The following is an 11,704-nucleotide window of genomic DNA, read 5'->3' as shown; positions in this document are numbered from 1 at the left end:
GAGTTCGAAGGGACCTTGGAGGTCTTCTAGTCCAACCCCCTGCCCAGGCAGAAAACCCTATACAACTTCAGACAAATGGTTATCCAACATCTTCTTAAAAATTTCCAGTGTTGGGGCACTCACAAGTTCTGCAGGCAAGTTGTTCCACTTATTAATTGTTCTATCAGGAAATTTCTCCTTAGTTCTAAATTATTTTATTATTTTTTATTTGCTTCTCTCCTTGATTAGTTTCCACCCATGATTAGTTTCTACCCATTGCTTCTTGTCCTACCCTCAGGTGCTTTGAAGAATAGCTTGACTCCCTCTTCTTTGTGGCAACCCGAGATATTGGAACACTGCTATCATGTCTCCCCTAGTCCTTCTCTTCATTAAACTAGCCATGCCCAGTTCCTGCAACCGTTCTTCATATGTTTTAGCCTCCAGTCCCCTCATCATCTTTGTTGCTCTTCTCTGCACTCTTTCTAGAGTCTCAACATCTTTTTAATGTCATGGCGACCAAAGCTGAATGCAATATTCCAAGTGTGGCATTATAAAGTGGTATTAACACTTCACGTGATCTTGATTCTATCCCTCTGATTCTATCCTACAATCTTTCTTTTCAGTTCTATCAAATGCTGAAATATATATTGACCCCCACAGGTCAGCCCTAAATTAAAAGTTGTAAAATATTCTAGTTGCAATAATACCAGCCAGCAATCTTTCCCAATACACAGGCCTTGAATAAACTATTTTGGAATTCCTTGGTACAGATTGAAACGCAGCCTATAAATGCCGTCCTAAACAAAACAAGATCAAACATATAATTTCAAAAAGGAAACTCTTGAGCACAGGGAGAGAAATGTTCTTATATGTTGAAATCACAGGAATTGGGAGAAAATTATATACTTACTTGTTTATGTACATTTTTACCACTCAATATTTAGCGTGATCCATCACGTCATACAAGTAGTAGGTCATAGAAGAATGAACTTTAAAGGTGATAATTCCCTATTAAAAAAAAAAACCAACTGCAAAAATTTACCACAGGAGAAAAGAAAATGGCTGGCACACATCACGACTTTTAAAAAAGAGAGGCCACGAGTATATGGGCTGTGAGCATGTTTTGTTGTCACATGCTTATGGAAGGAATCCCAGGAAGACCAAAAGATCTCACACTGTGGTGTCTTGTAATTGCAAACACCACAAGGGTGAGGAAACCTACATGTCCAATAGTGTAGTTGGGGCAGAGATGAATCCGAATTCTTGTCTTCAGGACCAATGACAACATAGGATGAGAAGTCGAGGACATGATGGCATCTCCCTATGAAAGTCTGCCTCAAAGTTGAAGAACCACCATTCTAGATTCTTCCTGAAACAAGGAAAATGGCCGCCAGACCTTGCTGTACCAAAACAACAAACCCCGTCCCGGCATTATTTAAATTTGCACCGTGTTTGTTTCAGGCCGTTTGTTTTTAGCTTGGTATCTGCCGAGGCTTTTTTGGGAGGAGTGTAATTATTCGTCTTTCCATTCTTGGGATTTGGGCATATATGGGCTGGCAACCCCTTAAGGGGGACAGTGGACCCATGGAATGAAGAAGATGGCTTGGGAGGTCTCATGTTACCAGCTCCATGGATCATGGAGGATTCCTGGATCTCAAAAGAAGGTATACTGGCCAAATGCTGCTTGTGGGCAGGCCGCTTTTTGGTCTCTTTCTTTGCTTCAGATGGTCTCCTCTGATGACCTGATGAGCCTTGGATGAGTCCAGTGGCCTTCAACGGACTCTCAAGGGATGTCATCTGGTTGGCTTTTTCTCCATGAAAGTCTTTTTTGGGACCTGCATTGGGGAGTCTTGGAAAGTTTCCAGGGAGAGTCAACTGTTTATTTGCTGAAGGGCTGTGCAATAATTTGCTTTTGCCAGAACTTTTCAAGGACCGGAGGACGCTAGGAGCAGTCTGAGCCCGAGCTTTGGTTACCTTTCCTTTCTCGGCTTGTACGGTTTGCATTTGCAGCCATTCCAATTCCAAAAGACGATCCACGTATTTTTCAAGAAATCCGGTCGGTTCCGGCCTGGGTTCTGATTTGCACTCGGTGTTGATGAACGCAGCCAACCCTTTCAAGTCCCAGGTGTTAAAAGGTGGTGGGAGAAAGTCTGGGTAATGGTAGTCTGGTTGCTTCCGTTGCGTCTCGAAGTGGTATTCAAAGCAAACCGGGTCGATCTCTTCTGCTCGCAGATTGAGCTCTGGCGGTGTGCAAGGCGATGGAGGGATAGGAATTCTTTCAGAATCGGAAAGGTCACTGGCATCGTCTTCCTCAGAGTCTTCCTCTTTCATCATTTGCAAAGATTCGAAGTCCAGAAACATTGCCTCTTGACAGGAAAGACCGCTGGGGCCTGCTTCCTCCACCTCCTCTCCAGAGTTTCTTTCCAAATTGCCTTTTCGTCTGCAATAAAACCTCTGAATTGTCGTACCTTCTGTCCCGCTGGAAGGACTCCACAAGACATCTTTAAATGCAGGAAGAATTTTGTTGTCCCCGGCCTCATGACTTTTTCTAAACAGAAGTTCTCTTTTCGACTTGGGCACTCTAATGTGAGGAAGTATAAGTGTTTGTGTTAGTACAAGTGTTTGTTACTACAAGCCAGTACAAGTGTTTCCCCAAAAAGGGAAAGAAAAAAATATTCATGTCAGCTTTAAAAAGATCCTAAAACAATCTATCTGACTCTACTCTAAGACCCTTGGGAGCCTAACATTACAAAACAGAAAAAGAGAAAACACAAAACGTGCCTGATGATGTTGGTGATGTTCTACCTAATTTGGATAATGAAATGTCTGCAAAAAAAACAATCAAGCTCAGAGAGCACCAAGGACCACTCATCTTAACCCTGAGCTACAAATATTCTCCTCTATCAGCAATAAAAATGTTTAAACAATATCTTTGCAACAATTCACCAACATTTAAAAGAGCCTTGGTGGCGCAGCGGACTAAAACTGCTGTTAAAGTAGCACTTAACTGCCAGCTGCCTGCAATAACTGCGAGTTCAATTCTCACTAGGCTCAAGGTTGACTCAGCCTTCCATCCTTCCGAGGTAGGTAAAATGAGGACCCGGTTTGTGGGGGCAATAACTGACTTTGTATAAAATAGAACACCGCTTGGGGGGGGGCAAAAAGCCCTACTAAGCAAGTATATACAAAAGTATGAAGGCTATTGCTTAATGCATTGTAAGCCACCCTGAGTCTCCGGAGAAGGGCGGCATATAAATCGAACCAATCAATCAATCAATCAATCAATCAATCAATCAATAAATTTAGCACAAAGCTCCTTTTTCTTTTTCAAATTTGCTATCTATTACATTTTGCTTTTCAAGTTAAAGGCAAAGAAACATTACAATGATTTCAATCTCCCATTATTTACATAACTCACTAAGCAATCTTAGTCCACTACCTCATTTTAAGCCTAACCTGCTTGCTTAGGACTGCTGAAAATATTAAAGTGAGAAAGCCATCTATATAATGACCCTAAGTGGAACTGGCATTTCCATTGTTAAGAAATGTGTTAGGAGACACATCCTATGATTGCAATGCTTAGTGACAGGAGGTCACTCAGCAAGGGGTTGGAGTAGAAGACCTCCAAGGTCCCTGCCAACTCTTATTATTCTATGTTCTACAGTAATGGCCAGAATTGTGGAAACCTTTTGGGGAAAGTGTATTTTTGAGGTTTGATGGCTAATAACACTTTTTTTTTTCTTGAGTTTCAAGATAATCATATTCCACTACTGGAATGGCCTGGGAACAGCCCAGACCTTAACCCAATTGAAAATCTATGGAGCCGACTAAAGAAACTTGTTAGTCAGAAGCGACCCAGCAATAAAACCCAGTTAAGAGAAGCAATAATTCAATCTTGGTTTCACATTATAACAGCTGCAGAACTCAAAGACTTGGTTCACTCCATGGGAAGACGTTGTAAGGCCGTAATTCATGCTAAAGATTACCCAACTAAATATTAACTGACATGGTGATAATTTTTGTATATCTCGTTTTTTCTACTTGTTTCCCTTTCCCTCTTTATACTGTAACTGCTGTTCTAATAGCAAATCCTTCATAAAAGTTATTGCATTACATTCTTGATTAATTAAATTATCTTTCCACTGATATATAATTTTATGGTACTACTACTACTACAAAAAAAGTGGTGTTATTAGGTAGTCCTGATTGCAGTCATTAAGCCAGGACTATGCCATTGTTAAACAAGGACTTTACATTTCTCCTGCCCTGATCCATCTGCCTATCTCTCTCTCGCCCCACCAATCTCTGTCCTCTTGGTTGTCCTGCACTCTACTCCTTTACAAAGATAGCCCTGCCTGTCAGAAGAGCAGGGTCTTGAGGGCACGGCAGAAAGCACGGAGATCAGGGATATTCCATATCTCCAGGGGGAGTTCATTCCAAAGGGTTGGAGCCCCCACAGAGAAGGCCCTCCCCCTGGGAGTCGCCAGTCGACATAATTTGACTGACGGTACCCTGAGTAGTCCCTCCCTGTGAGAACGAACTGGTCGGTGGGAGGCTATTGGTGGCAAAAGATGGTCTCGTAGGTAGAATGTATTTTAGAATCTAACGATTTTTAATATTTTTTTTTTTAAGGAAGAAAGAGAAAAAAAATGTCAGCTGGCAACTTTTCACCAGTGGCTTCTAATTCCTTAACCTAAACATACAAAATAAAATAGGTGTAACTTTTTTTTCAGATATCGACGTTGATTACTGGTTATTACCATTATAATGTATAACAGAAATAACACAGTTGCCTAGGATTAAAGCAGGGGTGAAATCTACTTACTTTCCCTATCGGTTTGAAGTGTGTGCGCACGTCAAGTGCGCACGCCGACCCTCTGCACATGGGCAAACCCTTCTGCGCATGCGCAGAGGGTAAATATCAGGTTACTTCCTGGTTAAAACCAGGAAGTAACGACGACTTGGTGGGTCGAGCTGCCATTGCTACCGGTTCTCCGAACCACTGGCCGTCATCGCTACCAGTTCAGCTTAACCAGGCTGAACCGGGAGCATTTCACCCCTGGATTAAAGGCATAGTAGTAGATGTTTCCACCAGGATAAATTATATTCAGGGTGCTTAAAGTTCCACAAATCCAAAAGAAGAGTCACCAGTTTTGCTCTTTCAGATACAGCCCTTTTGCACTGCATTGAATGATTTTCTAACTCACAGGTGTCAAACTTGCTGTGTCATGTTGCCGTCACGTGATGTTTCACGGCATTTTTCCCATTCGCGGAGCTGAGGTGGGTGTGGCCTGCACATGACGCATCCGGCCCGCGGGCCACCAGTTTGACGCCCCTGCTCAAATTTTTATGACTTTTCTTTCAACAGAGTTCAAGGTGTTTTGGTGAGAAAGCAGGGCCTAATAACCTGTACTCCTTGACTTACAGGGAATCCTCGACTTAACAACACTTCATTTAATGACCATTCAAAGTTACAATGGCACTGAAAAAAAGCGACAAGACCATTTTTCACACAACGGTTGCAGCACCCCCCATGTGATCAAAATTCAAACTCTTGGCAACTGACTCATATTTATGACGGTTTCAAGGTCCCGGGTCATGTGATCACCTTTTGCAACTGTCTGACAAGCAGTCAATGGGGAAGCCAGATTCACATAACAATCATGCTACTAATTTAGCAACTACGGTGATTCATATAACAACTGTGGCAAGCAAGGTCATAAAACAGGGCAAAACTCACTTAACAGCTGTCTCGCTTAGCAACAGAAATCTGAGGCTCAATTGTGGTCATACGTCAAGGATTACCTGTGCTAAGATGCTTAGTGCCGCGTTCAGGAATCAGCACTCAAGGTAAGAATGTCACCCAGCACTCTGAACTCTCATCCAGAAGAATTAAAGAGTTCTCTCATCTGATGGCATCTATTTTCATTGTGATGATCATTATATCAGTATACATCACTGTTCAAGGCAATCAAAATTTTTTCAGTACTAATCCTTAAGGAAATCAATCCCAGGAAATTGGCATCATCCGACCAGAACGGAAAAGGATATTACCCAGTGATCACGGAGGTTGTATTTTCAACTGATCAGTACCTCGATTAAACTTTCATATCCCATCCTTTTTTACAAGTTAGAATAACAGAGTTGGAAGGGACCTTGGGGGTCTTCTAGTCCAACCCCCTGCTTAGGCAGGAAACCCTACACCACTTCAGACAAATGGTTATCCAACATCTTAAAAACTTCCAGTGTTGGAGCATTCACAACTTCTGCAGGCAAGTTGTTCCACTGATTAATTGCTCTGTCAGGAAATTTCTCCTTAGTTCTAAGTTGCTTCTCTCCTTGATTAGTTTCCACCCATTGATTATTGTATTGTTGTATTTTTAAAACTATTGTATCTCCCTTTATCCATTCCCAACTCCCTGTGAAAAACAAATCTATTTCTTATTGCAAAAGTGCAACCATATTAAAAAAAAAAAGAACTTCACCTGTTTGGTTGATGCTCTTCATAAACTTGCTTTTTCTCTTTGTATTGAGCTGTTATCTTTCTGTCTGTAGCCTCTACGGGAGCCTAAAAATGAATTAACATTTAATTATAATTGCAGTGGTAGGGAAGATAGGAGCATTTAAGGATAATTTGCATTCAGTAAAAATATAAGTGGTCTAACCTTTTCTGCAATAGCAGATGTGTTTTTCGCTGGCTTCTTGGAAGGTTTCAGAAACGTTGATTTCTTTAGTTCTTTTGTGCTTGAGTGGTTCTTTCCTCCACTGGAACTAGTTGATTAAAAAGAGGAATTTTGTCAAAGATGGATGTTACGTGGGGGATCAAAAATTACACCTTTATTTTAACAGGACAAGTTTACATGTATATTGTTCTTTTTTCTTTAGAAATCTCTTAATTTTTTTTCTGGTGATTATTCTCATAAAAAGCTTATTTAAGAAAGAAATATATAGCACTTTCATGGAAGCAAATCCATTCCTTTTTCTCTCCTGTGAAATGTGTATTCGTGTGAATTAAATGGGTGGACATTGATAGGACAATGATGATGAAACATTTACAAAAACGTCTAAACTTCCATTTTCTAATGCATGATTAGATCAAGATCTCCCTCCCCCTACAATCAAATAAATATCTGACATTAAAAAGAGATTAAAGGAATTTGGAATTTAGAATATCAGAGTTGGAAGGGACCTTAGAGGTCTTCTAGTCTGACCCCCTGCTCAGGCAGGAAACCCTATACCATTTCAGACAAATGGTTATTCAATCTCTTTTTAAAGACTTCCTGTGTTGAGCATTCACAACTTCTGGAGGCAAGTTGTTCCACATTAATTGTTCTGACTGTCAGGAAATTTCTCTAGTTCTAGGTTGCTTCTCTCGTTGGTTAGTTTCCACCCTTTGCTTCTTGTCCTGCCTTCAGTGGTTTGGAGAATAGCTTGACTCCCTCTTCTTTGTGGCAGCCCCTGAGATATTGGAACACTGCTATCATCTCATCCCTAGTCCTTTTTTTGATTAAATTAGACAAGGAAAGAAGGTTAGTATTGTCAAGTCTCTGAACAACTTCCTATGCAATCTGTTGTACTATAATATATTTTAAAAGTATAAACCTGTAACTGGGACACTAATCAGCTCATGGAAAGAATCCAACCTTTGACTGAATAATCTGTAGAATCAATAACTCAGGAACTACTGTACAAGGCATAGAGCTTTGTTAGTTGACATCTGCCTAGAAATTTGGATCCTGTAACATTGACGCACTCCTCATTCCTTGAATTAAATAAAGTCATCTATCAGAATTCCACTAGGAAAAAAAACCCCATTGGATAAGGTGGATTCACTGAATGACCATCTGATTCTCTTAGCCATTATAAAATGGTTGTAAAATCAGTCATGGTCAAATGGTGACCTGCTTAACAACTGCAACAACTTACAACCAAACTTTCGGCTTAATTTGTGGCCATACATCAAGAATTACCTGTATTTATTTTTTGTGTTTTATTGATTTTATTGCAATTATTTTATTGTCGTGAGTCACCCAAAGGCACTGATAATCAAGTGGTATACAAGTTTATCATCATCATCATCCAGATCTAATTGGTTTTGGACCTAATTCTTTCTGGTTGATTTCTAATGCTGGGAAAGACTGAGGGCAAAAGAAGAATGGGATGACAGAGAATGAGGTGACTGAATAGAATCACTGAAGCAGTAGGCGTGAGCTTAAATGGACTCCAGAGGATGGTAGAGGACAGGAAGGCCTAGAGCAGTGATGGCTAACCTTTTTGCCATCGCATGCCAAAAGCGGGGGGAGTGCAGGGTGGTCGCACGTGTGTGTACCCACACCCATAATTCTATGCGCCCCCCCGTGCATGCGCACGCAACCCTCCCGTGCTCCTTCCGCTTTTGGCATCTGATGGCATGGTGGACCCGGTAGGCCCATTTTTTGCCCTCCCCAGGCTCCAGAGGCTTTCTAGGAGCCTGGGGAGGGCAAAAACAGCCTTCCCCACCTCCCCGGAGGCCCTCCGGAGGCCAGAAACAGCCCGTTTGCCAACTTCTGGTGGGCCTAGAAGGCTCGAAAATCAGCTGACCAGTGCATGCATGCGTGCTGAAGCTGAGCTAGGGCAACGTTCACGTGCCCACCAATATGGCTCCGCGTGCCACCTGTGGCACGCATGCCATAGGTTCGCCATCACGTGCCTAGAGGAACATTGTCCATGGGGTTGCGATGGGTCGGACACAACTTTGCAACTAACAACAACAACAACTCTTTCTGGTCTGTAATTTCTGCTAGGAAACCTGTTGCAAGTGGGATTCATATATCCAAGTGCTTTCCTCATAAAATATCAAGGAAAGACATGAAGGAAAACTTAAGGAGATTTTTAAGTACCGTTTCGCAGCAGATGCCACCTTGGCTTGTTTAGAAATCTAAGTCAGGTCTGGGTTGATCTGTGCTTGGATGGGAGATCATTAGGAAATACCAGAAATATAGACTAGGTTGTGAAAAGTGAAAACAATCCACATCTTTATTAAGCAAAATAATAATAATAATCTTAAGTATATGTTTATAAGTCATGCCTCACCAGAAGATTAATACTTTTTTAATTTAACTTATATTCTTGTGAGGGTTTGCAAGGGTAAAAAGATGAATCTCTCACTTTTCTGAGACTTCAACTTCCAGAATTCCAAGCTGCATAGTCTCCAATTCCAGGAATTGCAATCCAGCAACATAGAAGAAGCCGGGTTCAGAAACACAGGTGTCCAGGCTGGCTGGAGAATTCTGGGTGTGGAAGTCCAGAGATCTTAAACTTGCCAAGATGGAAGAAGACTGCTATAAATATTAGCCACTGGGATTACCTGAGAGGCATGAGCACTGATGCCTTTGCTGGGATACCAGGAAATGTTCTGTTTTTTTGCAATCTTCAACATTGCAAAACCCCTTTAGACCTTAAAAAAACCTCATCTGGCAATTTATCCCCTAATATAAACACTGGATACCTGTGGCTTGTTTTTCTCACCTTCTTCTGAACAGGGAGCAGCTATTCCCCTCCCAATACTAACAAGGTTTCTGCAGAATAGAGACTATCTCAAAATAACTAGCATTGGGGGTGGGGAGGAGAGATCTTATACTTGCCAAGATTGAAGAAGACTGCTATAAATATTAGCCACTGGGATTACCTGGGAGGCGTGAGCACTGATGCCTTTGCTGGCATATCAGGAAATGTTCTGGTTTTTGTTTTTTGCACTCTTCAACATTGCAAAACCCCTTTTAGACCTTAAAAAAAACCTCATCTGGCAATTTATCCCGTAATATAGTGTTTCCAAAACTTGGCTATTTTAAGATCGATGGACTTCAATTCCCAGAATTCCCCAAACAGTATGCCTGGTTGAGGAATTCTGGGAGTTGAAGTCCATACATCTTCAAAGGGTCAAGTTTGGGAAACACTGCAATAAACACCGGATACCTGTGGCTTGTTTTTCTCACCTTCTTCTGAACACGGAGCAGCTATTCCCCTCCCAATACTAACAAGGTTTCTGCAGAATAGAGACTTTATCTCAAAATAACTAGCATTGGGGGTGGGGGGGGAGATCTTAAACTTGCCAAGATTGAAGAAGACTTTATCTCAAAATAACTAGCATTGGGAGTAGAGGGAGAGAGAGGAAACGACATCAATCACTTAGCAAAATTTCTCTATGCTCAGCGATTAAAAATAGCCTGGACTGCAAGCATCGAACGAAAACCCTAGAAAAGGGATGTTAGAGGGGAAACTGTACTGACAGAAATTCAGCCTTTCGCCCCCGAACTTCGGGAAAACACAAGCCATCCACCTGCATGCATCTTCCAAAACGAGGCATCCTTACGTTACCATTCCGCTCCCTTCGTGGCTTTCATGAACCAGGTTTTGCAGGCTCCCTCTGTGCAGGGAGACGGGATAACCTCCGATGCCCGGTCCCATTATAGGAGAGAATGCGCTTTAGTTTTTTTTCCCTCCGGGTCGTTGCAAGCGAGGCAGCCCAAATCAGGGGGAAGCCCCTCGCCGCATCTTATACAGAGCCGCTGCAACCCCCTGGCCGAGCGGCTTCATTCCTCCGCACGGGGAGCTGCGTTGCATCGCCGCTGTTCGGCTGGCATCATCAGCGCAGAAGCCGGTTTCCCCGGCGGCTTCAGCCACAGCGTCGGCTTCGAGGATCGCCGTCCGCGTCCTCCATCGCTACCTGCCGGCCCCTCGCCAAGCCCGGCCAGCCCGCGCGCGCGACCTCCCGCCACTGTCGTCTCCCCCGGGGAAGCTCAGCCTTGTCGCCCGCAAAGCATTGTGGGCGGCGGGGGAGGCCTGCGTCGCCCCCAGCGGGTAGGGGAGTGAGGGAGGGGGGGGAGCGCGCGCGGTCTCTGCTGCTAAGCCTTCATTCGCCTAACCATGGTTTACCGAAGGAGCCCACAGCATTGCGTAGCCAGCCAGCCAGGCAGCCTGAGGACAATGCTCCATGTTTCTCCCCCCCCCCACCTGTAATAAAACGACCTTGTGACTAACTTGTCACCCAGAGAACTTTGGCAGCCAGGATTGGGGGTTTGTGTGGAAATGACACGGGTTTTGTAATTTGTTAACTAACATCGTTAGTTAACTAACAACTAATATCTCAGGGGTTGCCACAAAGAAGAGGGAGTCAAGCTATTCTCCAAAGGACCTGATAATAGGACAAGAAGCAATGGGTGGAAACTCATCAAGGAGAGAAGCAACTTAGAACTAAGGAGAAATTTCCTGACAGTGAAAACAATTAATCAATGGAACAACTTGCCTCCAGAAGTTGTGAATGCTCCAACACTGGAAGTTTTTGAGAAGATGTTGGATAGCCATTTGTCTGAAGTGGTGTAGGGTTTCTTGCCTAAGCAGGGAGTTGGATTAAAAGACCTCCAAGGTCCCTTCCAACTCTGTTATTCTATTCTATGGTTACTTTGTATTTTAATTTATTTTCTCTCTTTTAAAATGATGTTCAGGTTCATTAGCTTTTGACATTCCTAGATAAACAAGCTGGAGACTAGCTCCAGATAAGAAAAAGTTTGTTAGTACAAATTGGGCCCTGGTTTATCTCTTTTGTGAACTCCAAACAACCTTTTTCCTGACAATTATGCCCCTTCTGAGGTCAGACCTTATTTTAATAATTATTTTAATAATAATAATTAAGTGTCTGATATTATGGGATGCAAATATGTAACATGTTTGAGATCAAACCTGACTG

The 11,704-nt window shown here is 42.6% G+C and overlaps 1 protein-coding gene across 2 annotated transcripts; it reads right to left on the bottom strand.

The window, feature by feature from the left end:
- Nucleotides 1-1,372: 1,372 nt before the first annotated feature.
- Nucleotides 1,373-10,707, bottom strand: FAM217B (family with sequence similarity 217 member B). Of its 2 annotated transcripts, none has more exons than XM_070940104.1 (4): nt 10,331-10,707; nt 6,645-6,750; nt 6,465-6,547; nt 1,373-2,560 (listed from the first exon to the last, which is right to left on the bottom strand). In XM_070940104.1, exons 1-4 carry the CDS (start codon nt 10,423-10,425, stop codon nt 1,411-1,413), a joined length of 1,434 nt encoding a protein of 477 aa, XP_070796205.1. In that variant the 5' UTR covers nt 10,426-10,707; the 3' UTR covers nt 1,373-1,410. The 2 variants fall into 2 exon arrangements, with proteins under 2 accessions (XP_070796205.1, XP_070796206.1); XM_070940105.1 differs by having other exon boundaries at nt 10,336-10,707.
- Between the last annotated feature and the right edge of the window lie 997 nt (nt 10,708-11,704).

Source organism: Pituophis catenifer, unplaced genomic scaffold (genome assembly GCF_029215685.1).
Source record: "Pituophis catenifer annectens isolate HBS135680 unplaced genomic scaffold, rPitCat1.0.hap2 SCAF_3, whole genome shotgun sequence".
NCBI classification, from domain to species: domain Eukaryota; kingdom Metazoa; phylum Chordata; class Lepidosauria; order Squamata; family Colubridae; genus Pituophis; species Pituophis catenifer.
This window is presented reverse-complemented; position numbering and strand designations above follow the sequence as displayed.

Bases quoted from the DNA above. Each gene is read 5' to 3' on its own strand.
- FAM217B (XM_070940104.1), bottom strand. From the start codon at position 10,425: ATGGGACCGGGCATCGGAGGTTATCCCGTCTCCCTGCACAGAGGGAGC. The intron at 6,548-6,644 runs GTTAGACCACTT...ATTCATTTTTAG, and splicing joins CATCTGCTATTGCAGAAAAG to GCTCCCGTAGAGGCTACAGA. The intron at 2,561-6,464 runs GTGAAGTTCTTT...TCCTCACATTAG, and splicing joins GAAGAGCATCAACCAAACAG to AGTGCCCAAGTCGAAAAGAG.